The following is a 26,853-nucleotide window of genomic DNA, read 5'->3' as shown; positions in this document are numbered from 1 at the left end:
AATCCCAGGTTAGGTAGCCAATGATAGTTTCAGGGGTTTTGATTCGGCTTCTGACTGGTGCATGTTTTCCTGTGCACTGGTTCCTGAATAGGTGCTGATGCTGGTAAACTGGAAAGTAGTTTTTGTTGTTGCCGAATGCTGGAAATAGGATCAACGTGTCAGTTAATAAGTAGTGAGCAGTGATGGTCAAAATAGTATTATAGATCTCTATACTTCGCACATAGTCCAAAGCCATGTAAAATTCACTCAATTTCAGTGAGTAGTAACTGTGGGTGATGTTATCAGAACTAGATGATCACCAAGGAAAACTGAGCTATTTTAGGAAGACAGGGAGTTGCTAAGCCTGGCACTCAAGCAGCTGGCGCTACTGAAGATGCTGATTTTCTTTTTTTTTTTTTTTTTTATGAGATGAAAGAATAAAACTGATAAATTGTAGTGATTACAGAATTTGTGGCTCTTTTGTAGGAGCAAGCTGATTAAGCCTGGTGTCTAAGCCAGATTTGAAGCTGGGCAGTTACCTTTTTCTTACCAAATGTTTGAGTTTTTCAGGCCATCTGTTGACAGCTGACTTCTGGCACCGTTTGCTCGGTTGTGGTGGCACAGGCAGCACCGCGAAACAGCCATAGCTCCACAGTGCCCTCTTCTTTGGCTACAGAAGATAAAGATGTACATCACTTGAATCATAGAATAGGTTGTAAGGAACCTTAAAGATCATCTAGTTCCAAACCCCCTGCCATGGGCAGGGACACCTCCCACTAGACCAGGCTGCTCAAAGCCCCATCCAGCCTGGCCTTGAACACTTCCAGGGATGGGGCCTCCACAACCTCCCTGGGCAACCTGTTCCAGTGCCTCACCACTCTCATAGTGAAGGAATTCTTCCTGATACCTAATGTAAATCTACCCTCTTCCAGTTTGAAGCCATTAGTTCTTGTCCGTTGTAAAAAGTCCCTCTCCAGCTTTTTTGTGGGTGCCCTTCAGATATTGGAAGGCTGCTATGAGGTGTCCCCAGAGCCTTCTCTTCTCCAAGCTGAACAACCCCAACTCTCTCATCCTGTCTTCACAGGAGAGGTGCTCCATTGTGTCCCATCCTGATATCTGCTGATGACCTAAAGGATGACATGGAGCATGACACAGCTGTGCCATGGCCTGTCTGTGCCTGCACTAATGAGGTGGGAGTGGGTTGCACCCAGTGCTTGCTTCTGTGGGCTTTACATCAACAGATTTTCTTCCTGCAAAGGAATGAATCCCTCGGGTTGATAAGCTTAAGTTTGCATTTTATCACCTTATGCGTAGATGCAGAGTAAATCTGACATGCTTCTACGTTGTGCCTTTTATCTTTAATACCGTATATGTTGGAAGTGCAAGAGTAGATGTTTGCAGATCCTGACCTCTTGTCAGGTGAGATGCTGCCAGAGGTTTGGTGCAGGCCAGTGAGGAGTCATGTTGCCGAGCTGCTTGTGGCTTCATGAGTGACTGTTACAACAGGAATATATAAATTAAGTTTGCGTGCAGTCTGCACTAAGGGCTTGCGCAAATCAATGTTAGGAATAAACTGAAGAAGTGTAATCCTCTGTCTGTGACCTACAGACAGTTGTGTAGCTTCTTTGAATCTCCGTGTCTCTTTTTTACCGATAATGCACTTTCCTCCTAGGTCTGCAAGCATTTGAAAATGTGTAATAACATTCATTGCTTTTATACAGTCATGCACTACCAACTTTCCTGGGTACCAGCTTTTCTGTGTTTGCAGTCAGATGTTCCAAGCATAACATCGCACTGGCTTCAATGCACCATCCAGAGCTCACTGACAGAGGGTGATTTATGCTTTCGGTAGAAAGGAAGTCTTTACTCCGTGGAGCTGTTGGTTCTCAATGGTGGAGAGGTGACGCTTGCCTCATTCTCAAAATAAACTGCTAGAGGAAGAAATTAAACCCATTTGATTGCCACCTTCCCATCAAACAGGCAAGCACATATAAACACCTTCGGAAACATTCCAAGGCAGAACAGAATGGAATTTGCTTGGACTTGTTTGCCCAGCTGCTGTCTTCCCCAAGGTGCAGCTTTGTCCATCCGGGAGGAAAGTTGTCCTCATGGCTCCACTTTCCAACAACTCAGGCCTTGGAGGTGCCAGGGGGTGTGAACATAAGTTCTGCCATCACAGTGTGAGACTTAATGGATCTGGCACCTCAGATGATGCTTTCTCAATCGGAAAGATAGGGAATTTACAGTGGGCTTATGCAAATCCATAGTTCATGACAGATATGTCGGAGTATCTCCTGCACTCGTACTTTGTGCGCTCTGGCTTGTAGAAGACTTGTGATTTGACAGTAGTCGGCAAATATTTATTTGTGGCTCAGGAATATGTCTTATATGTAATACAGCAAGATCTCTTTCAGTTGTAAACTCAAGACTTTCTTCCTTTTCCCCCAAATTGCCAAGGAAGCAATTTTTGAGATTTATGTCTGTGTTGATGGTTTTTGGCCTTGGTGTGATTCTTTGCTATTTTGTTTGAGAGAGTGTGACAATTTTTTGCCTCGCCTTTGGGAGAAGAAGTGGTGTTCTTTAGTTCTTTGACAAGTCTGTGAAAAGTAGCAGGTTAAAATTCTTCTTTATTGGTTTTTGGTTTGTTGGTTTGTTTTGGGTTTGGGGTGTTTTTTTTGGTTACAATATAACAAAGGCCTAATTGTAATTAGAGGTAGATGTGAATTTGAAAACCCCCACCAAACTATTTGCTATGAGGCATGCTATTTTGGTTTGAAGTTGGCTCGTCTTTAACAAAAGGAATCGCTCTAGGCGTAATTCAAAGGTGCTTTCCCCACCCCTGCAGACCTCTGTGACACATAGAAAGATAAGTTTTATATTTCCAAAAGAAAGCACTATCTTAAAGAGGAAAGGAGATGTCTTTCTGTAAAAGGAATAAAGTGATCTATAATTTCTAGTCCTAGATTTTTTTATTCTAAGGAAAAAGGAAGACAAACAAAATTGCCAACTGCTCTTTAAAAGCTTTTACTACTGCTGTGGGCACCTGGAAGATTCTGGTTCTGCCACCTTTAGCTCAGCTTTCTCTTAATGACCAGAGTAGTTAAACCAAATAAATGGTCCCAATATTTTTTTAATTTTTTTTCCCCCCTGAAAAATGTAACAAGCTACAGGTTGGGTTTTTCTATTTTATTTAAAAAACACATGGAGGGCATCTCCTATGGCTCATGTTAGATGGAAGATCCTGCCTGCCCTCTGTTCCTGCAACCCTACAGTACCAGTCCGCAGTGTTCTTGCACTGTTCTGTCCTGCTTATCTATAAATCTATCAGCCCCTCCAGGGGAAGGGTGAATAAAAGATTAATCTGCTAAGTAAATTTTGCTAGGAAAAAAGATTAAAGGAGAATATGGTGTCATATGTGTCTTGTGCTGTTAGATTGTAGCTGTCTACGGTTATAACCTGTGGTACACATGATCCTTTCAACACATCGTGGTTGCGTTTCTGTCCTTTTTTCTGTTTTCTCTGAGCTGCCTAGGTGAGCCGATGTTAGCCCGTGCTGGGAGGGCAGGGACAGATAGAGCTGCTGTGCCTCCAGCCCTTGCAAGGCTGGAATAGAGGAACGTGCGGCTCTGGCATCAGGGCAAAGACTGCTTTTGTTCAGTAGAAACTATTTAGGGAAGTGGGAAATAAGATCTGGCTGTGAATAGCCAGATTGTGTAACTTTTTCCTCCAGTAAAAATTCCCAACTATGGGCAGCCAATGATTTAGGAATTGCCAAAGGTCGCATCCATACCATCTTGTTAATGGCCACAGATGAGTTCTGGATGACCAGCAACCCCACCTGCTCTTCCTGCCCAGGGGGTCTCTCCAGCCTCTGTTCCCGGGCAGGGCCCTGCCGCAGGGCCAAGGTGTCAAATACACCAAGTGCCTGTACAAATTTTGGAAAAGTTAATGGCTGGGTAGAGGAGAGAGACCCAAACTGAGCTCTGGCATGACAGCAGCACGAGCTCAAGCAGTTTGACCTGCTGGCTCACAGGCAGGACCGCGGGTGGCATAAAATCAGCCAAAGCCTGGCCTTCCAGGACCAGCTCTTCACAAAAGCCTCTGCCTGAACTTTAAAAGGGTGCTTTAAAAAGGGTGCTGCCAGCTGCCAGATGTTTCTTGTTTTGGAAATAAGTAGCACCACAGAGGGCTTTGCTGCTCCGTGAGGCTGGTGTGTGTGAGTGCTGGGCTCCCGTCTCTGAGCCCTCCCCAGGGGACTGAGCTGGCAGCCCTCAATGGCATTAATCGAAAGCTGTGACTTGTTGTGGAGGGAGAAAGGGCACACAATACCATTTTCTCCTTCAGCCGAGCTAATTCCCACATTTTCCTCTTTCCCATTTGATGTACGGATTTTATTTGTCTTTCTCCAGCATTGTTTCCTCTGCTTATCTGCAATGCTGCAGCCTCGAATAACGCCGCGTCCTTCTTAGAGATGTAAACTAGGGGTTGCTTTCCCGATTATTGACTTAACGAACAACAACTGGAGAAATACTTGGTTCATTTGAAAACAGGAGTGTATATTGGGGATGGAGAACATTTTATGCACTAGCAGTGCACTCCCTTTGGCCCAACATACACCCTTCTCCTCCGGGTCTTTGTTGTGAAACCCCTGGCGTAGAGCGGCGGCAGCAAATGGGCACCATGGTTAAGTCGGGCAAGGTGGGAAGGGACTGTCAAATGGCAGGAGAGAAATGAAGTATATGTCTGGAGCTGGGTGAGAGGGAAGCTGGAGTTGAGCTAGGACTGGTAATTTGCATTCCGAGTTCAGGAATCATTTTTAATCCCTTTTTTTTTTTTTTTTGCTATTCAATTTTCTATTATAATTGCAAGCCAAAATTACAATTACCAGGCACCTCTGCTCATCAGCTTTATGGATTGGTGTCAGCTTCAGCTCGGGGAATAATGTATTTCAGGTGCTGTTGTGACTGCAGGAAGGCACTTACTAACTGTGATTCGAAGACACTGAAAAAGTGGATAATAGAAGCAGGTGACTGCGATGCTGCTTAAAGCAGATATTGATAAAGAAGCCTAGAGGCATGAATTCTGCTCCCCTCTCTGCCTCGTGTTTCGTCTTTGAGCCAGGGGAAGCCAATGCACTTTTTTGTGATCCTGTGGTTCATCTCCTCTAAAGGGACATCAGAGCCTCCTGACGTGTACCCTTGCATTTGGTACCATAGAAAATGTTCGTTGTCTTTCCCACAGAATAGGATGAATATATTTTAATACTGCGACTTCTGAATTTCAGCCACTGACTAGGCCAGTGGTAACTGGTGTCACGGTCTGTAGCTGTGCAGAAGCAAGACGGGTTGTACTGCTTGGCCCCGCGTTGTTGATCAGACTCCGTTCCTCTGCTCAAAAAAATATTGTTCAACGTCTCTAAATGTAGATCCCTCCAGTAAAGAGAAGTCAATTTGCTCTCTCCAAAGTTGAGAAATCACCCACAACAATTACAAAGTGCTGCAACCATTAAGTGATTCTGGTTGCATCTGTTCCTAAGCGTGACAAAGCTTCTCCCGCTGGCTGCAGAAGCGGGCTGCGGCGGCTGACGAGGCAGCCGTGTCGCAGGGCAGGGAAGCGCAGATGTCTGCCTGGGTGATTCAACAGACCTAATGCCACACTTCTGCTAGCCTGATGTCATCCTTTGAGATCATCAACAGAAAGCACGAGCTGATTCACCCTCGTGGGGTGGAGCTAAATCAGAAACTCAACTTGGCCGAGGAGGCTTGGGTCTCTCCGGGGCAGGAATGGTGGCTGCTGCTGGTCACAGCATCTCGAGACGCTCGTGTTGGCCGTGCAGATCACGGTTGTTTTGAATTTGCATGTGGCAATTTGATTTCTCCAACATTTAAGTGAGCTCAAGTGAAGGGCATTAACTGAGCTCAGGTGAAAGACATTAATTTTAACATCTAGCATGTCTCAAATTTCCAGCTCTGCATGAGTGTGGAGACCTCGTGTGCAAAAGTATCATTTCAAGTTTAGATATTGTCTCGAAAGGGATAAAATGACTGCATTAATGTGCCATTTGGACATAGTTTTCTTTACACAAAATGTGACTGATTGAACAGCTTTTTCTCAGTTATAAACATTTAGGATTGAACACAGCAGTCTGTGTATGCGATAAGCGTTTGTGTATTTACATACAGCCACAGTGTGGTAGACATGCTAACACATACATTCAAACTATTCTATATGTACGTATTACCAATATGAGGTATATCTTAAGTACTACCTATGCCATCTCAAGGGAGCTGCATACAATAGAGGTGACCTTGGAAAAGATACCAAGGGTGGCAATACACACTGTGGTTAGTCTTTGTGCACTTTCTGGGCATATCAGAAGCACAAACAGTGCTTAAATATGTAAGAACAGTATCTTGGAATAATTTCTTTTAAATGCAAAACATATCAAACGTTAATCTAAGTTGCTTTTTTTTATGAATAAGAATCTCAAAAGGAAAGGGGAAAGTTAGTGGTGAATTAAGTTGGATTTTTTTAGTTGATATTTGTTTAATTTTGTGTTATTTCAGAAACTGGAACACAAAGAAGTTTTGGTTGGCTTGTTGTTCCTGGTTTTCCCATTCATCCCAGCCAGCAACCTCTTCTTCAGGGTGGGATTTGTGGTGGCAGAGCGAGTCCTTTACATGCCGAGGTAACTATTGCAATTGAATTCCTTTCTAATGAGACCACGATCCCATTTTCTAAAAGCAGGCATGATTGCTTCTTCCCTTTTACAATACTTCGCACACTATATTGCTAGTCAGTGTGTTCTCTGCCTTTGAGTTTTGGTGTGACAGCATGAGAGATTTTATAGTTTGTTGTGAGCAGATTGTTTGGCAGGAGCAAAGCTACCCAAAATCCTTCCTTTTTTTTTTTTTCTTAACACAGATTTTTTTGGTGTGCTTGAAACAGCTCAATACAGAGATGAGGTGTTGTTTCTTGAGGGTTGTCCTCTAAGACTATCTTTCTTGGAAGCATTATCAACTTAAATTGTCCAGTGTCTTTTACCTTAAGGACAGCAGCTCAGAAGTTAACCTGGCGTATTTTTATTGTGGTATGGCTTAGCTTTCCCACTACATTAGGTGGTCAGTAAAAACAAAGGTGGCTATTGCTGTCTTAAAAGGCTGTTGGCTTCAGTTGTGGAATATGCGTATGACCTCCTGCCTGTAAGCTATTGACTGCATACACATCTGAAAGCGGAGGATTTGCAGTTGTTGAAGAGGATAAGGAAAATCCGGCCACTTCTCCATCGCTCAGCCCCTGCCCTGGCATTTCCCTCAGCTTCCAGCCTCTTAACAATTGTCACTTCGGCAGTTTGGGTGCTTCCAATTGCATTTACTCAAGAACAGCTTTGAGGTGTTACTTCTGACATCTCCACAGTATCCAGACCAGAGGCTGCAGTGGTAATCAGAGGACATTCATCCAAGATGTACCAGACTATTGCCCATTTCATGGAATCACAGGGTGGTTGAAGTTGGAAAGGACCTCAGGACTTCCTTTACATGCCCCTTGCTCAAGCAGGGCCACCTACAACCAGTTGCCTGGGACCATGTACAAACAGTTTTTCAGTATCTCCAGTGAGGGAGACTCCACAGCCTCTCTGGGCAACCTGTGCCCATGCAGTTTGTTCCAGCCATGAGCATAAATGGTCATTTTTGGATACTGCAAGTCAGAAAGCCCAATTCTGCCCTCCGGTGCAGAGGGTCAGCATCTGTTATCTCTAACAGGAACTGCCATTGTGGAGCTGTTGACAAAGCACAAGTCCTCAATTTCGCTCTGGATTACTTTGTGATAACTGAAACAATAGTTTTATTCCACAAAATGTTTAAATTGAAACCTCAGAAAATTCGGATCCAAAAATCCTAAGAAAAATGCTTATAGGTGGTCTTTTGCAAAGCTGTATGTGTATTCTGATTGTCATTTGTATAAGCACTGTCACAAAAGAGCTGCTCATTGGTGTAAAACTCAGGCTGTGTGGGAGATGTTGCATTTATTACAAGCTTCTTATGCAGTTAGGCTGTGTCTCTGTGCTCTGCTATATACTGACTTGCTTTTGGGGTCAAATCCTGCTGAATTTATTCACATCACTAGTCCTGCTTTTGTTTGCTGAGGGTATACCTGAAAGTATAGTGAGTGAAAGTTGTCCCTCTGAGTTATTTTGCAAACGATACCCTCAACTAATGGATCTTGCATCATTTCAAATTAACTCGGAAATCAGATTGCTTTAAATTCATGTAACAGAAAATGAGGAAACACATGAAAGCGCAAAGCTATTAAGGAAACAGTCAGCTGAACACAGGGCTGTGTTGAGTGGTTGCATTTCTGAATCTCAAAAGAACAACTGCGGAAAATACTTCAGCAGTCAGCAGTTCCTTGTCGTCCTCCAGATGAGACTGCTGATATAATGAGAGGAGGGGCAATGAAGAAGAAAAAAGGATATGTTTGCGCAGAGAAAATTAATCAGCGTTAACATGTGTGCATATAGTTTGTATAATGCTTTTCATCTCCCTGAGGGCTTTGCAAATATGTGACCTACAAAGTAGGTAATTGATAGTCGCTGCTTTTTTTTCAGGCAGGAAAACTGAGGCAGCAGGATTAAATGATTTCTCTGGAGCAAGTCTGTGTCGGAGTCCCTGGATCTCATGCTTTGGTCAGATCACTCACGTCCTGCTTTGCAACGTTTCGTTTTTGCTCTTACCCGCGGCTGGCAGGCAGCTGGCATGAAAAGGGAAGGCAAACCCTGGCACTTTGCGGGAGGGGTGGGCAGTCTCCAGCCAAAGGATCCGGAGAGAGCTGAGCTCTTGGCTCTGAGTTACCAAGAGATGAGCTCTCCTTACATCCTCAGGGTGCAAAATGACATGAGAGGTGAAGGGGATTTCTGCGAACATTCATGACTATGGCAGAACAAAAATAACGTAGGATGTTGGGTTTTTTTTCCCCTTGGGAGCATGGCAGTTTAATAATGATGGCTTTAGGAAGGGCTCGCGTTCTTTATTTAGAACAGCCTTTGGCAGTTTTCTTCTGTTGCATCTTGAGAAGAGCTTTTCCTTTACTTTGCCATTCCTTCTCCAAAACTCAGTTAGCAAGTCAGAGGTTGTCGTTCATGTTTATTTAGACAAAAGTCCTCAATCAGGTGGAGAGAACTCAGTGGTCTATGTTTTTGGGCTTATGCTGGAAGCCGCTTTTCTATCTCTGTTTCAAGTAATAGCCTTTTATTAATATTTAAGGGAGTGACAGTTGTGTATGTGCGTCACAGCCTGAAGTCCTCATTCAGTGTTGCTCAGGAGTTACCTGGGCAAAATGTCAAGCATTCTCTTTTCAATAAAAGTTAAGTAAGGACCCAAGGATTTGTGTAAAAGATGTTGTAAACAGAAAGGAACAAGGAATAAGCCTTTTGCTCGATGTCTAATTATATGGCTGCGCCTTGCCTTCTGGGGATTGATGGGTATTTGGAACAATTCCTCTTCTGTCTGCAGCCGTGCCTCAGGGGAGAGGGATATAAGCTAAGTCAAAATGGTTGAATGTTTTCTTTAATTGGCTTTAGCAAAACAGAACTATTTGGAGAAAATATTTCTTGTATTTAGTTTTCATTCGAGGGTCACCAGCACTTATTTGCTTAAATCAGGAATTTTTAATGATAGTATTACTTTAGCCTGAAAAATTTCATAGGAAAACAGTTTATTGTCTTTCAACTTTAAATTTTAATTTTGTTGTTGTTTTCTTATCCTTAATGAGGGGCAAACTTGTTTTCAGGAGGGCTAGGGGTGTGAAATGGCTTGGGAGTGGTGGACAAGATACAACTCTATGGGCCACAGTGTTCCAAAGAGGCATCACAATGAATAGCTGGATCAGTGAAAGACTTAATCCATTGTGGGTTTTTTCCCCTCTTCATAATGTAGATGTAATTATGCTTACTGCGTGTCTGCTAATGCTGCTCTGAACATCACAGACAGCCTAATTGTTTGAAAATCAAGAACAATGATGTGCATCCAGTTATTCTGAGCTACGAGCAATTTGTCTGAACTTAAACAAGAGCACCAGCTCTTGCTCTGTGTTGCCCTTCACATGGAGAAACCATAGAGGCAGTGCCAACTCTTGTGCCAACCAGGAGCTGCTTGCCCTACTGACGTACCGGCAGAGCTGAGGTTACTCCTACTTCACTGGATGGGACCTTTCCTACCAGAGCATTTTCTGTTTTCCTAATCTTTCCTTGCTACCCTGATAGCAGTGGCTCCTGTCTGGGCTGCTGTATTATATCTGGACAACTCAAGCTGTTTTCACAACCTCATGTGAACCGACAAATCAACCAAAACATTGCTACATGGCTTATTTCTAATTTGCTGAAAGCGATAGGCAATCTAGTGGCACCTGCACCATTTTTATGGCAACTCGTTTGTGGTTGATATTGCAATGAGTGAGTTGCAGAGCACACAGTTACTCTTTCCCAGCACAGGCACTTATGGGTTGCCGTTGTTTTTTTCACAAGCTCCTCACTATATCAAAAGTTGTTGTTGCAACCCTAATTGTCAATACTAGAACTGCTGTACAGGATGGCATTTTCTTTGGTGTCGATCTAAAAATCTGCAAGAAAGCCAGCACCCAGAAAAAAGTGTACTTGTATTTTTCAGGAACTTAACACATCATGTTAAAGCTTTCCTCGTGCCATAGCAAAGCAGGGACCATATGGAAGTTTTGCCTTTGCATAGAGCATGTTTTTGGTTCTTCATGCTAACGCATTTGTTCCAATTAGTGCAATTCCATACATTACAAACTTTTATAATTGAAAAAGAAAAAGAACCTGGTAAGTAATGGAATTAGCTGTAATTTTTATGAACCTGAATATTCCTGAGCAGAAGTCTCCTTTACTTACAAGGCAGCTACTTGATGATGGGACTTCTCTTTTCAGGGAACACGTTGTGCTTTCCACATCATCTTCACTTTCTTAAAGACCAGTTGTGTAATGGGGTGGTGTCTTTTTCAGTTTCCTTTGCCACCCCTTTCTTTAAGGTTATTTGAAGCTACAAGTTCATGGAGAGCTGAATTCCTGTTTACCTATTCAGCATTCCTTCAGTATTAGATCAGATCCAGTAAGGGATCATCTGATTTACAGAAGAAGCTTCTCTTTTCAATTGGAGTGAAACCCCAACCCCAGTGAAGTCAGCAGCGAAAGTCTTATTGACTCTGTGGAGCCAGTTTATCAGCTCCCTGATCTAAATTCAGCAACATAATTAAGATTTTTACACTGCTTTCAAGTTAAGTCCACAATTCATTTGGGATTTGGATATGGAATCCAAGTCACACCTGTTCCACTTACTGAAAAAACCACTTGATTTTAATGCTTTAATCTATTGCTGCTATTCTTGCAGGGGCCACAGAGCCACCAAAATCCAGAAGGAGTGAACTAGATTAAGTTCCCTGTAATTCAGCCATGGACCTGGGGGCACTGGGAGGGGACCGGGAGGGCATTAGGTGATGGCGGTGGGCCAGACCTCAGCCCCAGCCTGGTCCCTTTATTCCTTGGGGGTTGCCTGTCCCATCTCCAGGGTGTCAATTTGAGCAGCAGTCTGCAAAACAGCTCGTGGCTGGGGGCAAGGAGGTTGGGACCTTGGCTGAGGCCAGAGACTCCAATTCTGCTTCCCTGTCCCAGGGATAACAACTCCACACTGCCCTTCGGAAGGGAGCAGAGAGAGTTCTCATCAGTTAATGGGAATTAACTGCTTGTATAAAGGCTAAACGCTGCAAGCATCTACCTTTCAGATGCGTATCCAAACCTAAGCTCCTAGCTTTTGAAGGCTTGCCCACCCCTATTAAACACTTTAAGGAGAAATCAAAGCAGCCATCCTCTGTTAATGCAGGCAAGAAATGCTGAGATGCTAGTGCCAGATATTTTGGCAAAAGGCAGTAAAGACATAGGAATAAAAGCCGAAATGATTCTGCAAAGCTGAAAAAGATTAGCTCATGGCGCGTTTGGTCTAGACTGCAGTCTTGCGTTATTTTAACTAAATTTAAAACATGCTTTTGAGAAACATGTTGCGTTTTGGCCATGTACGATTGATTCAGGAAAAAGCTAAATTTGTGTTGAGTATCAGCATTAATGGGCATACTGGAAAGATTTTTGGTTTTGCTGTGATATATTAGATTAAAAGAAAACCTTCAGATGCATTTATTCTGCTCTTGAAAATAGTACAGATATGTAGGGATATTGCTTTTAAAAAATAGTAATAAATTAAGTTAATATCATCTTGTGGAAATAATCTACTTGGTCATGTTGATTAAAAGAGGAATTCTTTTTTACAAGGGTAAAAAGGTACCCTTAAGATGATGCCTTGTGAAATTTAATAGAAAATAGTTTCTTACATGAAGTTTTTGGAGACGTCCAATGGAATTGAATGGGAAATTATATCCCTACTATAGAATTATAGAAATTATTACAGTATTTATTTTAACCGTATACTGGGCTGCATCAAAAGAAGCATTGCCAGCAGGTTGAGGGAGATGATTCTGCCCCTCTACTCTGCTCTGGTGAGACTCCACCTGGAATACTGCGTCCAGCTCTGGAGCCCTCAGCACATGAAGGACATGGACCTGTTGGAGCGGGTCCAGAGGAGGGCCACGAGGATGATCAGAGGGCTGGAGCACCTTTCGTATGAAGATGGGCTGAGAGAGTTGGGGTTGTTCAGCCTGGAGAGAGAAGGCTTCAGGGAGACCTTCTAGCGGCCTTCCAGTACCTAAAGGGGGCCTACAGGAAAGATGGGGAGGGACTTTTTAAAGGGCACGTAGTAATAGGACGAGGGGTAATGGCTTCAAACTGGAAGAAGGTAGATTTAGATTAGATATCAGGAAGAAATTTTTCACTATGAGGATGGTGAGGCACTGGCACAGGTTGCCCAGAGAAGCTGTGGATGCCCCATCCCTGGAGGTGTTCAAGGCCAGGCTGGATGGGGCTTTGTGCTACCTGGTCATGGGAGGTGTCCCTGCCCATGGCAGAGGGGTTGGAGCTAGATGATTTTTAAAGGTCTCTTCCAATCTAAACCATTCTATGATTCTATTTGAATTAAAACTGTAGAATATAGACCCTTCCCCAGTAAAGTATATAAGATTTAAGGAGATTTCTGTGGACTCCTCGTGGAATTATATCGGATTTTTCATTTATAAAATGTTTTCTTTCTGTAATACGTACAGTAATCAAAAGCCTGAAAAGTTTCTGGAATTACCTGGAAATATTTCAGATAGGAACCTGTTGGAAGGGAAATCTTGGACTCAAACACTCTAATGAAGTGGGTTTGTTTATCACGTGAGTTATTGGAAGGAAGGGAAGGGAAATGTGTCCAAATGTTAAATAGCCATTCAAAGGTTAGCAAAATCATTCATTTCTAGTCCATATTTTCTCTCTAATGAGGAAAATAAGAGTTCCTGCATTTTCTCTAATTACATCGTGTTCTGACTAGAGGACCACATTGCTAGTGGAGCTAAATCATTTTGATGACTTAGCCGATCATGTCTAAGTGTCTTTAATATGGGCCTGCATAGCTTTTAATTTAGAGCCAAGGACAAAGTCTAACACTAACTCATAAGGTACCTTTCCAAATAAGATGTATTCTGACAGTGTTTATGGTTCTCTGTGTCTTTCTATTATGACTTGCAGACCTTATTCCAGGAAAAGGCCTCTTAATTCTGGTGAAAATTTGACATTTTATTCAGCAGACTCAGTAGTAAGTTAAGTACGCTGCCAGTTACTTGTTGTCACAGTGATAATTCTGAGCTGTGAGGCTTGTTTTTTTCCAATGGGATTTATTTTGTATGCTAAATAAGATATCCGTTCCATGTCATCATTGCTGGGAGACTGGAAATTTAAACAATGCTTTTCGCTTTGTCCCCAAAACTCAGTACCAATGAAGAAGCAGAGATGCATAGTCAATGCTGCTGGCTGTCCACATGTGACAGAGACACATCCCACATCCTCCTTGCCTTTGGACATTTAGTCCAAAAACATCACTGTTCCAACAGGTTTTTCCCTCGTAGCCCCGACTGGTTGAGAAAGTTTTGATACAATATTTTCCCATGGAAAAAATACGACATTTTAGTTAACCTAAAACTTTTTGCCAAGGTGTGCTGACTACACGCCTTGACAACTTTAGATGAAAAGATTGGAAACAAAAGACTACTCCAGCCCAAGATGGAGTTTACAGTCAAAAGGACATGGACAACAGAAATGGACAGTTGGATGGATGTGGCCCAGAATTGTCTCTTTGCGGGGGACGCTCATCTGAGAGTTGGGACATCAAGGTCCATCTGCCACACACTAGCATTTTCCCAGGATCGTTAGTGCTGGATCTACACCCTGCTGGATCACTTGGTGGTGTCAGTTTGATCCAGACCTGATTTAGGCTCATGCTCGCACTCCTGTCAAATTAGCCAGCCTGTAACTTGCTGAATTTACCCTGCCTTGCACCAGCTGCGAGAGAAAATCCAGCAGTAAGCTCGGCAGTGCAAAGTAAACTTCTCAAAATTTCTGGAATACATTTGGACCAGTGGAGTGTGGTTATTCCAGAGCAGCACTTGGGCTTTGATGGCTGAAGAATTTGGGGGACTCCAGACTCGGAGCCCTGCAAGCGCACTTACTGCATCCCCAGCTCTCAGCCCGGCCTGGTGCAGCGGTTTGAACCTGGGTGATCCAGGTCACAGGGAGTGCTCTGACTTCTGAGTTTCTGGCTGTTCTGGGTGACCTGGGTGCGAACTAGCATGCACGTACAAATACGCTACTTTTCCAGAAGAAAACATGTTTGAAAAGTCCAGATTTTATTTTGGCCTAGAACAGCTCCAGCCTTGGAAAATGTGACCTTTTTCATAAAGGAGCATCTTTGCTACCCTGCCAGCACTGCTCGGCGCTGGACCGCCGTGCCTGAGAGTGCTATTTGGGGCAGAAAGAGCCACCCTGGCCATGCTTGTTTTTGCCAGCGCTCCCTTCCGCATCTGGCTGCTGCGTAGTGAGGCAGGAGCAGCTCATGTGGTGCGCCAAGCCCACTTTTTAGCCGATGAGTTTAACAGGGATGAACTGCCTTTTCTTTTTTTTTTTTTTTTTTTTTTTTTTTTCCCCCCTGCAGCAACAGCCCTGCCTGCAAGCTGCATTTCAGCTGACTTTGGCTCTTCCTCTCAGCGCGTTTCCTCAGCTCAGGCTGAACCGGGAACACGAAAAGCGTGTCGTGCCCGGTAGTGTGTGTGGAGCTGGGGCTAGGAAGCTCATTAGGGAACTTTGAAACTGAGAGAATCAAATATTAGTGTTCATCATTCAGACCTGGGGGCAGACAGCGTCTTTCTCTCGGCTGCACTCCCCGCTCTCTGAAGGGCAGCAGCAGAGTACACGCTTAATTTAAGACATGCATGCAAGGGTTAAACTTGCTTCAGAGCAGCTTCAAAGTGAGGGTTAGTTTTTATGGAGGGAAAGGGAGTCATCTTAAATAAGTGTTGGAAATCAAGAAGGAGGTTTGCAGCCCAGAAAGAGCCTCCGGGGTGAAATGTCAAAGCCAAGTGCATTTTCTGGTCTCAGTATAGTTTTGAGATAATCCCTTTTGTTGCATTAGCAGCCCCTGAACTGGGCAGTATTTCTTCCATCCTTTGACAGGCTGCTTGTAGGCAGCTCTTTTCTTAACTGATATGTATGTATGTATGTATGCATCTGGATTCTTATCTAGGCTGAGCTTTGAAATCTGGAGTAACTGCTGTGATGATTTACTCCAAGTTTATGTCCATGCAGTTGAGATTAAATCAGTTTAAAAAACCCAACCAAACAAACAAACCACCATCTACTTCAGGAGTTTTGACATCCCCAAAATAACCATTACAAAGTGTGAGGAAGGCATCTTTTCAGCATATTTTTTTCCCCATCCTTTTGAAATTGTGAGCTTGCAGCCCTACCTGGGTGGGTCAAAAAGGCTGTGGTGGGTTAGAAAAGGCTGGGGCTGCAGCGCTGGTGTCCCTCTTGCGCGGTGCCTCCGAACTGCAGCGCTCAGCCTGCTCTGCCCACGCGCTGCTCCGTGGAGTGGAAACCTGCGCGGTGCAAAGTCGCAACTCAGAAAATCGCAGTGAGATGCATGACTTGGAACATGCCTCGCTTTTCAGGAGCTTTCTGCAGCAGTATGTCTCCGAGCGGTTTCTGAAGGAGGGTAAGATGGTTTCTGATGCAGGAAGATTGCTGTAGCAGAACATCCTGAGTATCTTGGGCTGTGGCACTAACCACACGTGTCTTTGATTAGATGCCGTCGCCAAGAATGTAATGCAGTGAAGCCATTCCTGACTTCTACTGGAAAGTGATAAACCTGATCCACAGAGGGAGAGAGGAGCCATGTGTAAGCATTGTCAGTAACAGCCTTGCCTCGGGAAAGGAGCCGTAATGGCCAAAGGAAGGGTTGAATTTGAGATCTAATTAAGGAAGAAGCGTTTGCAAATATTAAGTATCTGCTGTTTTGGCTCTTTTTTCAATCCGGTGATATGTGTAGTGCACCGTGGGAAATGAGGTCTGCGTGCCACCTCATTCCCATCTGCTTGTGCCTCCTCTCACTTCACTTCCTTGCAGGTGGAACGATATTAACAAACCACAGAAATTAAAGAGGAAAATCTGTCCTAGCACAGCTCCCTGCGTGCAGTCTGCCAGAAACACATGGCAATGGCACAGGGGTTTGCCTGCCGGGTGCAGCCCTGCCCTCGCTGCAATTCAGGACATCCCTAAGGTACCGCTTTAGTACCACAGGAGCCTGAAACGTGAGGAACCGTGACAATGTCGGCCTGTTGGTCCGTTTGCCGAGCTCTCCTGCAGCATCATTGAATTTCTGAAGCCACAGGCTCTCCCGTAATAAGTGTGCTCATTGTAAGCCCACAGAAAAACTATTACCATGTTAACCTGTTGGGCTGTTCCTCAGGTCTTGCTTCGCATCTGACTCTGGGGACCAAGCTGGCATAGACTTTTCACAGTGGGGAACAGTTGCTGCAGCAGGCTGTTGCTTATCCTACAGAAGAAATTAAAAAAAAGCTTAGCAGTTTTACAGTAATCCAGTGGAAAATGGACTTAAAAAAATAATAGCGGGTTGGGGATTTTGCTTGTTTCCCATTGTTTTGTTTTGGGTAGAAAGTATTTTAGAAAAGTGCTTGCATGACAGCGGATGACAATGCCAAGAGAAAAGCCCTCTAGGAGAAATGGTCCTCTCCCTTTCCCTCCCTAGGGAATGCTAGAGTTAACAAAAATCCTAAACAAACCCCAAACCCACAACCCTGCAGCCTCCATACATATGCAGATAGTTATGGAGATGTCTGGAATGTTGTATTTACCGTATTTTTTTCAAGTGGCAAATGGGTCTTTGAAAGATGCTTTTGAGACGTTTTCGTTTTTTTTCATCTAAATGCAGTGTTGAGTAAAAATCTGATATCCTGTCGAGCCAGTGCTTGTGTTTGATATGGAGTCGAGTCCCCTGGCACTCTGAGAAGAAAAGCTCATGTATTTGAAAAGTTCTCTGTGTTTGTTGGTGATGGCAGGGGCAACCACAAAGGAAGTGTCTTAGAGTCACCTGGCAAGTTACATTAATTAGATAAGAGCAGTCTCACCTATATCGGCTCTTCTTACCAGGGTACCAGTCCTTGGGCTGCTGCTGACTTGCTAAAACTCAGCTCAGCTTCAGGGGGCTTATTAGGGCCTGGTGAGGTCAGGATCGAGGGAAATGGGATGAACTAGCATCTTATGGGTGAAGCGCTGTGGGAGGGTTCTCCAAGTCCAGTGACCGTCGGGGCATGTTGCTACTGCAGCAACTCCATCTTAGCAAGCGTGGTGCTTTACTGGTTCAAAACTTCATGGTCTCTGTACTAAAGCTCATTTCTGTACCAGGACTGATGAGTCTAGTGTGAAACAAGTGTATTGTAAGATATGAGGGATTATCAGTTTTTGGGACTAGGACGTGATAGTAATATAATGGGGTTTTTTTCACAGATGCTTAGTACATTGGTGTGGACGCTTTTTTTGTTTTGTTTAGAGCAGACCATGGGATCTGGAGGAGGGGTCTGGATTTGCCCTGATTTCACTATAATGATTTGGCCTTAAGGTAGAAATGTAAAGAGAGATGCAAAAATTACTAAGGATAACAGCTTTGGGGATGTTGCAGGGAGTTGTTATTTTGCAAACAATTAGTGGCATGAAATCACAAGCGCACATGCTTTCCTGGCGGCAAAGGACATGTGGGTGCTCTCTGTGCTTTGGGAGTCCTTGGCCTGCAGAAGACCTGCAGCCAGGAATGTAACATCCGCCCTCAGCCCAGGGGATGGGCTTGAAATGACCATGTCCTAAAAAACGCCATGCAAAAAGATGTGGCTCCATCTGACATCTGCACCAAAAGGTCCCTGACAAGATAACGCGGCTGTGTCCTCCCCACCCTTTCCTTGATCATCTGTGGCAGGAAATTGTCTGAAGTTTTAAGCCAAACTTTCCAGGTTCTGAAAATAGAACTCACTTAGAATCACAGAATGGTTTGGGTTGGAAGGGACCTTAAAGATCATCTAGTTCCAACCCCGCTGCCATGGGCAGGGACACCTCCCACTAGACCAGGCTGCTCAAAACTCCATCCAGCCTGGCCTTGAACACCTCCAGGGACGGGGCATCCACAGCCTCCCTGGGCAACCTGTTCCGGTGCCTCACCACCCTCATGGTAAAGAATTTCTTCCTACTTCATGCTTTCTGATCCTTTTCCTTCTTTTCCTTTCTTTTGGGTGCCCATGCACTTTATAGTGCAGGTACATTGACTGTAGGCTAGTTAGACTATAATTGTGACGCAACTACAACTCAGTCCTAATGTTGTCACAATTATCTCTATCTTATTAAAGCGTAAGTCATGCTTCAACCCTCGCCTCTTTAGCATTGCTCCTTTAACCTTACCAGCTTTGCAGTTTGGGATTCTGGTATGTTTGCTGCATGATCCCCTTCCAGCAGCCATTTGGGAGCCTATTCCCCTCTGTATTTGTACTTACTGCTGAATCCCGTAGTCTTTCTGTCTTGCTGAGTGTGGATGTAGAGCCTCCCTTTGGTTTACTTACCTCTTTAAGTCTCAGGGAGTCCCCTGGGCTTTTCAGCAAGATCACACAGAATCACACAGAACGGTAGGGGTTGGAAGGGACCTCTGGAGATCATCTAGTCCAACCCCCCTGCCAGAGCAGGTTCACCTAGAGCAGGTTGCACAGGAACACGTCCAGGTGGCTCTTGAATATCTCCAGAAGGAGACTCCACCACCTCTCTGGGCAGCCTGTTCCAGTGCTCTGCCACCCTCAAAGTAAAGTTTTTCCTCATGTTGAGATGGAATTTCCTGTGTTCCAGTTTGTGTCCATTGCCCCTTGTCCTATCACTGGGCACCACTGAAAAGAGCCTGACCCCATCCTCTTGACGCCCGTCCTTTAAGTATTTATAAGCATTGATGAGATCCCTGATCAGTCTTCTCCAGGGTAAACAGACCTAGGTCTCTCAGCCTTTCCTCACAAGAGAGGTGCTCCATTCCCTTGATCATCTTTGTAGCCCTCCACTGGACTCTCTCCAGTAGTTCCCTGTCCTTCTTGAACTGGGGAGCCCAGAACTGGACACAGTACTCCAGATGGGGCCTCACGAAGGCAGAATGGATGGGGAGGACAACCTCCCTTGACCTGCTGGCTGTGCTCTTTTTAATGCTCCCCAGGAGACCATTGGCCTTCTTGGCCACAGGGGCACATTGCTGGCTCGAGATACCTAAGATACCTTGGTTTCCGTTGCGTACTCCCCTGTGTTGTGGGTAGAGCCCTGGACTGCAACTTTGTTGCCTTGTTTGCCAGTCCCCTGTCAGCAGAGCAAATCACTTTATTGCCATGTTTCAGGTTCCTGCTCTGTAAGAGGACAATTGCAGCGGACCTCCTTTACAAAGTGCTTTGGGAGCCCCCGATGGAAGGTGCTATGCGGAGCTGGGCATCGCTACGTACCTGAGCTGTGTCACTGCCCATGCAGCTGTGATGGGAGCTGCAGTCTGAGAGGAACCCTTGCTCCTCTCTATCACCCAGCATCTCCCTGTAACTTCTGTGGCGATGCACTGCAGATGTTCGAGACCACCTTTCCAGTGACTATGTAAGCTGTAATGCACGGCTGGCCGTGCTCTGGACAAGCAGACTGAGTGCTGCTGCTAAGGCAGAAATTCCCAACAGCTGGGGCAGGGTTTGACATAAATACCAAGACACTGACGTTTGCATTTTTTGTTTTCTGGACGCATTCATGATTCTGTTAGAAAAGGCCCGTTCTTGAAAATGTGAAGGTGTAGGGAAATTCCTTTGAAAACGGCCTTGTGCTAAAGCAATTAAATAATGTTTATGTCAGATAATTAATTCCAAGGGAAGGATGAAATTGCTGAAAAGCAAAATAACAGAGTGAAAACCGTCTGCAGGTTTTTGAGGCATTTCTTATTGGAAAGGGAGGGCTTATTACCAAGATCAGCTTTTCAGAGCTTTTAAAGTAGGGTTCAATAGCTATAAAGGCTGGATTGTTTGGCACCAGCATCTCAGTTTGTAGCTCTAAATGTCTGCTTGCAGTTAATGTAGGTGCAATAAACGTATGTGTGCAAAAGAATTCATGGAAAAAACCCAGTGCAAGTGCCATAAGAAATGTGTTGCAGCAAAATGCAAGCATAGTTAAGTGGAAAAAAAAATACTGATACCCACTTCTGAAAAACAGAACTCTAAAACACCAATGAAGAAGTTCTGAATGATCTCCAGATCTCATGTTGTCTCTGGATTTGCCCCCTGTGTCTATACCCCTCTGTACAGTACCCAGCACTGCCTGGTGCTGATCTGTACATACAACAGAGGCTCTTTTTTCCTCAGTAAAAGCAAGAATTATTGTCCCCCTCCATCCTTACGAAGCCCAGGCAATGTGCCCAGACCTCCAAGAGGGCAGAGGGATGGGGTCAGGCTCCTCTCAGTGGTGCCTGGTGACAGGACAAGGGGCAACAGACACAAGCTGGAACACAAAGTTCCATCTCAACATGAGGAAAAACTTCTTTACTTTGAGGGTGGCAGAGCACTGGAACAGGCTGCCCAGAGAGGTGGTGGAGTCTCCTTCTGTGGAGACATTCAAAACCCTCCTGGATGAGTTTCTGTCCAGCCAGCTCTAGGTGACCCTGCTTTGGCAGGAGGGGTTGGACTAGATGATCTCCAAAGGTCCCTTCCAGTCCCTACAATTCTGTGGTTCTGTGAAACTGTGCCAAGAAGCATGTTCACAGCTTCTCGAAGGTGGGACATTTTTCTTTTTTCTGATTTCCAGATTGACTTTCACCATATCGTGTGCTTGCTTGCAAGGTCACCTCTGACAGGGAAATTGTGTTCTTAGTTTTTCTTACCTGGTAGCAGTCTTATCAGGAAGTTTCTCGGATGTCTTGGTACGGACCAGGAAAACCTGTAGATCTCTGGCTGGAGCCTGGGCTGGTGTGATGAGCTTCCTGCCACCATCCTGCCTGTGTTCAAGTGTGGGATTCAGCTGGGGTTCCAGATGTGCCAGTGACTGGGGAGGGCTGCTCTTTTGTCCCTGTGTATTGGTGGTCCCCAAATGTTATTCCAGATCCTTCTGCTCCCTTTTTTCTTCAGACGGAGATGCCTGGATTAACATAGCTTTTAAGTCTAAAAAACTAAATCAGGTGCTAAGTAACTGCATAGGAGAGTTATAGATAAGCTAATGAAATTCCCCAGGCAATAGGAATTGAAATTCCTTTCTAAAAATGCCAAGCAGAATTAGTGGCGTACTAAGTACAGCAGCCGAAAGCACTCCATTTCCACCTCAGAGGGGCATCACTGGAAGAATTAACATAGCATTTGAATTAAGGTAAATAATTATTGAATTGATTTAAAGTTATAGAGGAGTAAGGCCTGTTTAAAATGCGGTTCACTTCACAGAAAATGCCTCAGTAGTTTGGCATGGAGAACCCTGGAAGTGCCTGGAGGCTGGGCGCTGGAGAAGACCGTGTGTGGTTTCATGGAAGCTCTGCTACCCCATCTCAGCTGTTCTGGACCGGCTACTAGATGGGATGGGCTGACCCTGATGTGGACGTGCAAGACCCGGGCGGGGACTCCTGCCTTTTGACGTGGCCTCTGCTCCTACTGTGGTGTCGGCTGCAACACTCGCTCTCCCGCCACAGCTTCGCACTTTGTAAACTGGAATTAATAGCAGCCACCACTGGGGTTGTTTAGCGACTTCCCTGTGCTACAATGCTTTTCACTTCTATGCTGCTCCAGTTGTGCTCAGTATTACTGTTATTACATGATGCTTTCTTAGCTTGCTGTTCAGAAAAGCAGCTGCCTTCTGCGGGCTGGTGTAAGCTACCATTATGCCAGGTGGTGTCATGTACGTTACTGTACTTCTGGCGTCCCGGTCTATCATTTAGATTAATTTGGAAATTGTGTAGTGACTTGAGGAAAACTGCTGTTGAATTGGAGTTTGTTAGCCTGGAAAACGTAATTAGTCCAAAAAAACCCCATAATCGTGTAATAAGTGCAATACTGAATGGTCTTGCATTATAAACCAGAGTACTGGAATATAACTTTTGGTACCTTTTCTTTTTTTTTCCCCCCTCCCCCCTAGTATGGGGTACTGCATCCTTTTTGTCCACGGTCTGAAAAAGCTGTCTACCTGGTTAAATAAGTGGAGAATTACTGTTCTGACGCTCTTTGCTTTCCTGCTGCTGCTCTTCTCTTGGAAGACGGTGAAACAAAACGAAATCTGGCTGTCACGAGAATCCCTTTTCAGGTAGGAGCGACCACGGGAGAATACTTGCATTTTTGTATTGTTTAAAATAAGTTTGTTACATAGAATAGTTTTCTTTAGTGCGAGTCCTGCTGTTGATGCATTGCTGTCATTAACATTTTGATTATAAAATAACACCTACTTTCTGTTTTCTGGCAACTGTGCAAAAAACTGGTATCAGCACTTTATATGCTTGTGGCAATCACATTTTTAAGACTCACTGTTTTTAAATAACTTCAGTTCTATAGTTTTACCAATAATGTAACACTTTCCTTTTCAAAGACATAGCAAAAGTTCTTTGCAACCCTCTAGAACACCATAGTAACGCTATTGAATATATTGAATTTTCTTTAGCAATGTTCTTAATGACAAAAATGAAATGCCATGAAGTGCCAAGCTTAATGTACCATATTTCATTATATTTGATTACTCTTTGCCAAACAGCTCTCTCTACAACCTCATTTATATATTTTTTTTTTGCACCGAAACAGACTGTTTCATTTTGTGTTTTGCTAGCAAATGTATTGCATTTGCCTCCAGCTGCTTTCAGCAGTTGTCTAATTGTGAAGTAATTGCAGAAACGCAGGTGATCTGCGCACAGGTTGCTTAGCTTTATTTTCTAACTTATTGGCCAGAGCAAAGTTTAATTTACGCAGCACTAAAAGGTATGAAATTATTTTTTATGTGTATACCCTTTGGTCTTCAGGAAACACTACTGAAGTGATCAGAGCTCTGTTAGTGGGATTTTTTTCAAAAAAATCTGGAATAGGTGTTTCTTCGCTGTGACATAGTTCATTGCCCATCTCCCTGAAACACTGTTTGCTGTTCAAACAATAGCAGCCATGGTGACCGGTCTGGGCTCGCGCAGTGATCCCTGTGAAGCGCGCCTCCAGTCAAAACCCTTCTGGCTAACGGTGGCCACTCGAAGGAAAGCCAGATGCCTTTCCAAGTTGGATGGCTCTCTTGTTGAAAGGGGGGTGGGAAGATGGCAATTCCATATGCTGAGTTGCAGGCGTGATCTGGTATCGCGTTGCCTACAGTTGTGGTCACCCACATTTAAAAGAAATGAAGCCAAACTGGAGCACATGACAGGAGGATATCTCTTCCCATTAAGGAGCACTCTTGGGATGATTATGGGTGCCAGGGGCTCTGTTGCAGAAGAGGGGGCGAAGGTTATGTCTGCTTAGTTGGCCGCAAATGGACTTCTGTCCATGTTACCTCTGTTCCAAGCAGGTTGGCCATCTACAAACCAGCTCAAATTCAGAAACCATGCCACTGCTTCGATGCAGCACTGAACTGGAGCTAGTACACCTTGCCTCAAGGGAGGGGTTTGGTGTTGCCCAGGTTAGACTGCAGGGCTTGATGGCTTGGGTTGAGCTGGCTCGCTCTTCAGCTCAGCTCTTTTGGGGACAATTCCAGGAGAGAGATCTGCCCTGGGCTTTTGACGAGAAGGCAAGAACGTTCCTGCTGGGTCACCTAGTGTCATGGTCTGCCCCTGAGAGCAATCAGCAGCAGATGCCTAGAGAAGCAATGTAAGAACAGGGCCAGCAATAGTGATGCTTCTCTTCAGTCCTTTCCCAGCTTGTAGTAATCTGCAGTTTAAAGACTTCCTGAGTCAGGAGTTAGTTGCTTTTTTTGCTTTTAACAGCCCCTGATGGACTTTTCTTCCATTAATGTCTCTGACTGCTTTTTTGAATCTATTTATAGTTTTGGCTTCTGCAGCATCCTGTGCACCGGGCTCTGTCGTTAAATTACACAGTGTGCACACTATTTCCCTTCTGTGTGCTGCGAGCCTTCTGCCTCATCATCTTGTTTGGTGTGCTGAATGAGTAGTGGGTAACCATCAGCTCATCACTTGTCTTCTGTCTTCCATGCCTTTGCCCCCATGTCCTCACCCAAGGCTGTCTCTTTACACTGGAGTCTGCTGGTTTTGAACTTCCTTAGATGGAGGCTGTGCTGCATTTCTGATCCTGCTTGTCAGTCTACTCTGGGTGCTTACAAACTCTAATCTGTCCTTTTGAGAAGGAGACCAGAATCACCTTTCCAGAGAGATGTGCAGCACAGTAACATAGGACTGCTTTCTATTTTTTGTTTTCTTCTCCTACTAACTCCTGATCTTCCACTTGCCTTCCGTGACCACTCCTAAGGACTGGGTGATATTTGCACAGCACCGTCCACACGAACTCCAAGATACCTATTGTGAGTGGAAGTGTCTGATTTACAGACATCAGTATCTGTGTGCAGATTTATGCAGGTTTGGAGTGTGTATATAGACACTCCCTGGTAGTTGTGCCTGTACCAGAACTGCATTTCGTCTGCCATCTTCTTGCCCAGCATTCAATACTGTGAGATCCTTCTGCAACTCCTTGTAGTTAGCTTTAATTCCTGCATTGTGGTTCACATCAATGTCATCAGCAAATGTGTCACCTCCCTGTTTGCTGCCTTTTCAAGATCCTTTGCACGTGAAGCAACTCAGATGCCAGTGTGTGTCTCTTGGGAACCCTGGTTGCAGTCTTCTGCAATTGTAAAAACTGTTCACATGCTCGTGCTCTTTGCTTGCTGTCTTTCAACTAGGTATTGATTCACGAGAGGACCTTCCCTCTTACTCCATGATGCCTTTAAGAAATTGGAAGTCTTTAGTGAGGGATTTTATCAAAAGCCTTTTTGAACATTCAAGTGCACAACATTGATGTATGTGATTCTGTCTGACTGGGCTATATTTGGATTTTCAGAAAACCTTTCCATAGTCACAGTATCATGTACCTGTTGAGTCCATCAAAGAACAGCAGATCTGTCCACCTAAATTCTTTCTGCAAAATACAAGTTTAATTCTTCTCTGTTGCATTGTAGTTTTCTAGAGGTTTGCTAGAACTAGTCTTTATTACTGTTTTTCACAAATTACCTGGAGTGGAAATCAGACTTGCAGATCTGTTGTGCCCCAGATCCCTCCCCGGAGCCAAATGATGTCATGTTTATCACCTCCCACTTCTCTAGTGCCGAGCCGCATTTAGATGATAGGTTACACACCGCAGCTAATAGCAGTTTCACATTTGATTTCCTTTGGATGCATGCTACCAGGCCAAATGGATTTATAACTGTTCTTGGTGTTGAGTTGTTTTAAAGCCTCTTTTACTGCCACTTTGTTTTGAGACAGGGCTTTGGACTTGCCCCTGTAAGGAAAGGCTCCCATGTGGCAACCTCCTTCAGTTCCCCTGTAGTGAGCACTGGTGCAGATAATCCATTTAGCTTTTCTGCTGTGTCCTTTTCTTCAAACCACTAGTTTTAGACCTCCATCATCTCTTTGCCTTAGGGGATCTTTGGCAGGTTTCCTATATCTGATGTATGCCATTATTAGCTTTGATGGCTGTAACAAGTTTTTCCTTAAATCTCTTTTGGTCTGCCTAATTATGGTTTATGTTTAACTTGCTGAAGTTTATAAGTTTATACTCTTTTTTTTTTTTTTTTCATTCTGTAGCTGTGACGTTCACTTTTTAAAGGGTGTTTTTCATGTCTCATAGCCTTCTTTTTACTATGCTGTTTAGCCATATTGGCCTTTTTGTTGTCCTTTTAGATCTTCTTTGATAGGTGTTATACATCAGTTGCAAGTCTGTAATACGGTAGGACTCTTCTTGTTGATGGGAAGGAAATGCAAAAGAAGAATAGTATAGCAAGAAGATACTGTCATCCCAGGAGGGGGAGGTCCCTTCTTCGGGGCAGAAGGAGAAGGATATATATATATATAGGCTGATGAGGAGAGGAGGGAGAAGTGGATGGAGGCATGTGCAACAGCAATAAATTAGAAAGGACGGAGCAGAAGGAGGAGATAAGGAACCATAAAGAAGTATGAGGGAAAATAATAAGGAAACAGAGCAAATCTATAGATGTGGGAAAGGAGACATAAATCAACCTACTTGGTAGCCTTGTGTGTGTTGAATTCTTTTTTTTTTTTTTTTTTTTTTTTTTTTTAAAAAAGTATGTGCTGAGAGACTCTTTACTCCCATTCCTAGTTCTTCATTCTTCTTTCTCGAGTTGCTGCTTTAATTAATTACTGCTTTTTC

At 44.2% G+C, this 26,853-nt stretch overlaps 1 protein-coding gene across 1 annotated transcript in view; it reads left to right on the top strand.

Annotated features, from left to right (window-relative positions):
• The window catches only part of TMTC1 (transmembrane O-mannosyltransferase targeting cadherins 1), a 151,280-nt gene that overhangs the window by 78,808 nt on the left and 45,619 nt on the right, over positions 1-26,853 (top strand). Inside the window, exons 9-10 of the mRNA XM_063319125.1 lie at positions 6,546-6,667; positions 22,634-22,798. Of these exons, the coding sequence (XP_063175195.1) occupies positions 6,546-6,667; positions 22,634-22,798 (287 nt within the window). The remainder of the gene's footprint in view (positions 1-6,545; positions 6,668-22,633; positions 22,799-26,853) is intronic.

Source organism: Chroicocephalus ridibundus, chromosome 1 (assembly GCF_963924245.1).
Source record: "Chroicocephalus ridibundus chromosome 1, bChrRid1.1, whole genome shotgun sequence".
NCBI classification, from domain to species: Eukaryota; Metazoa; Chordata; class Aves; order Charadriiformes; family Laridae; genus Chroicocephalus; species Chroicocephalus ridibundus.
The sequence above is the reverse complement of the archived record's forward strand: the minus strand, read 5'-3'. Positions and strand labels throughout refer to the sequence as shown.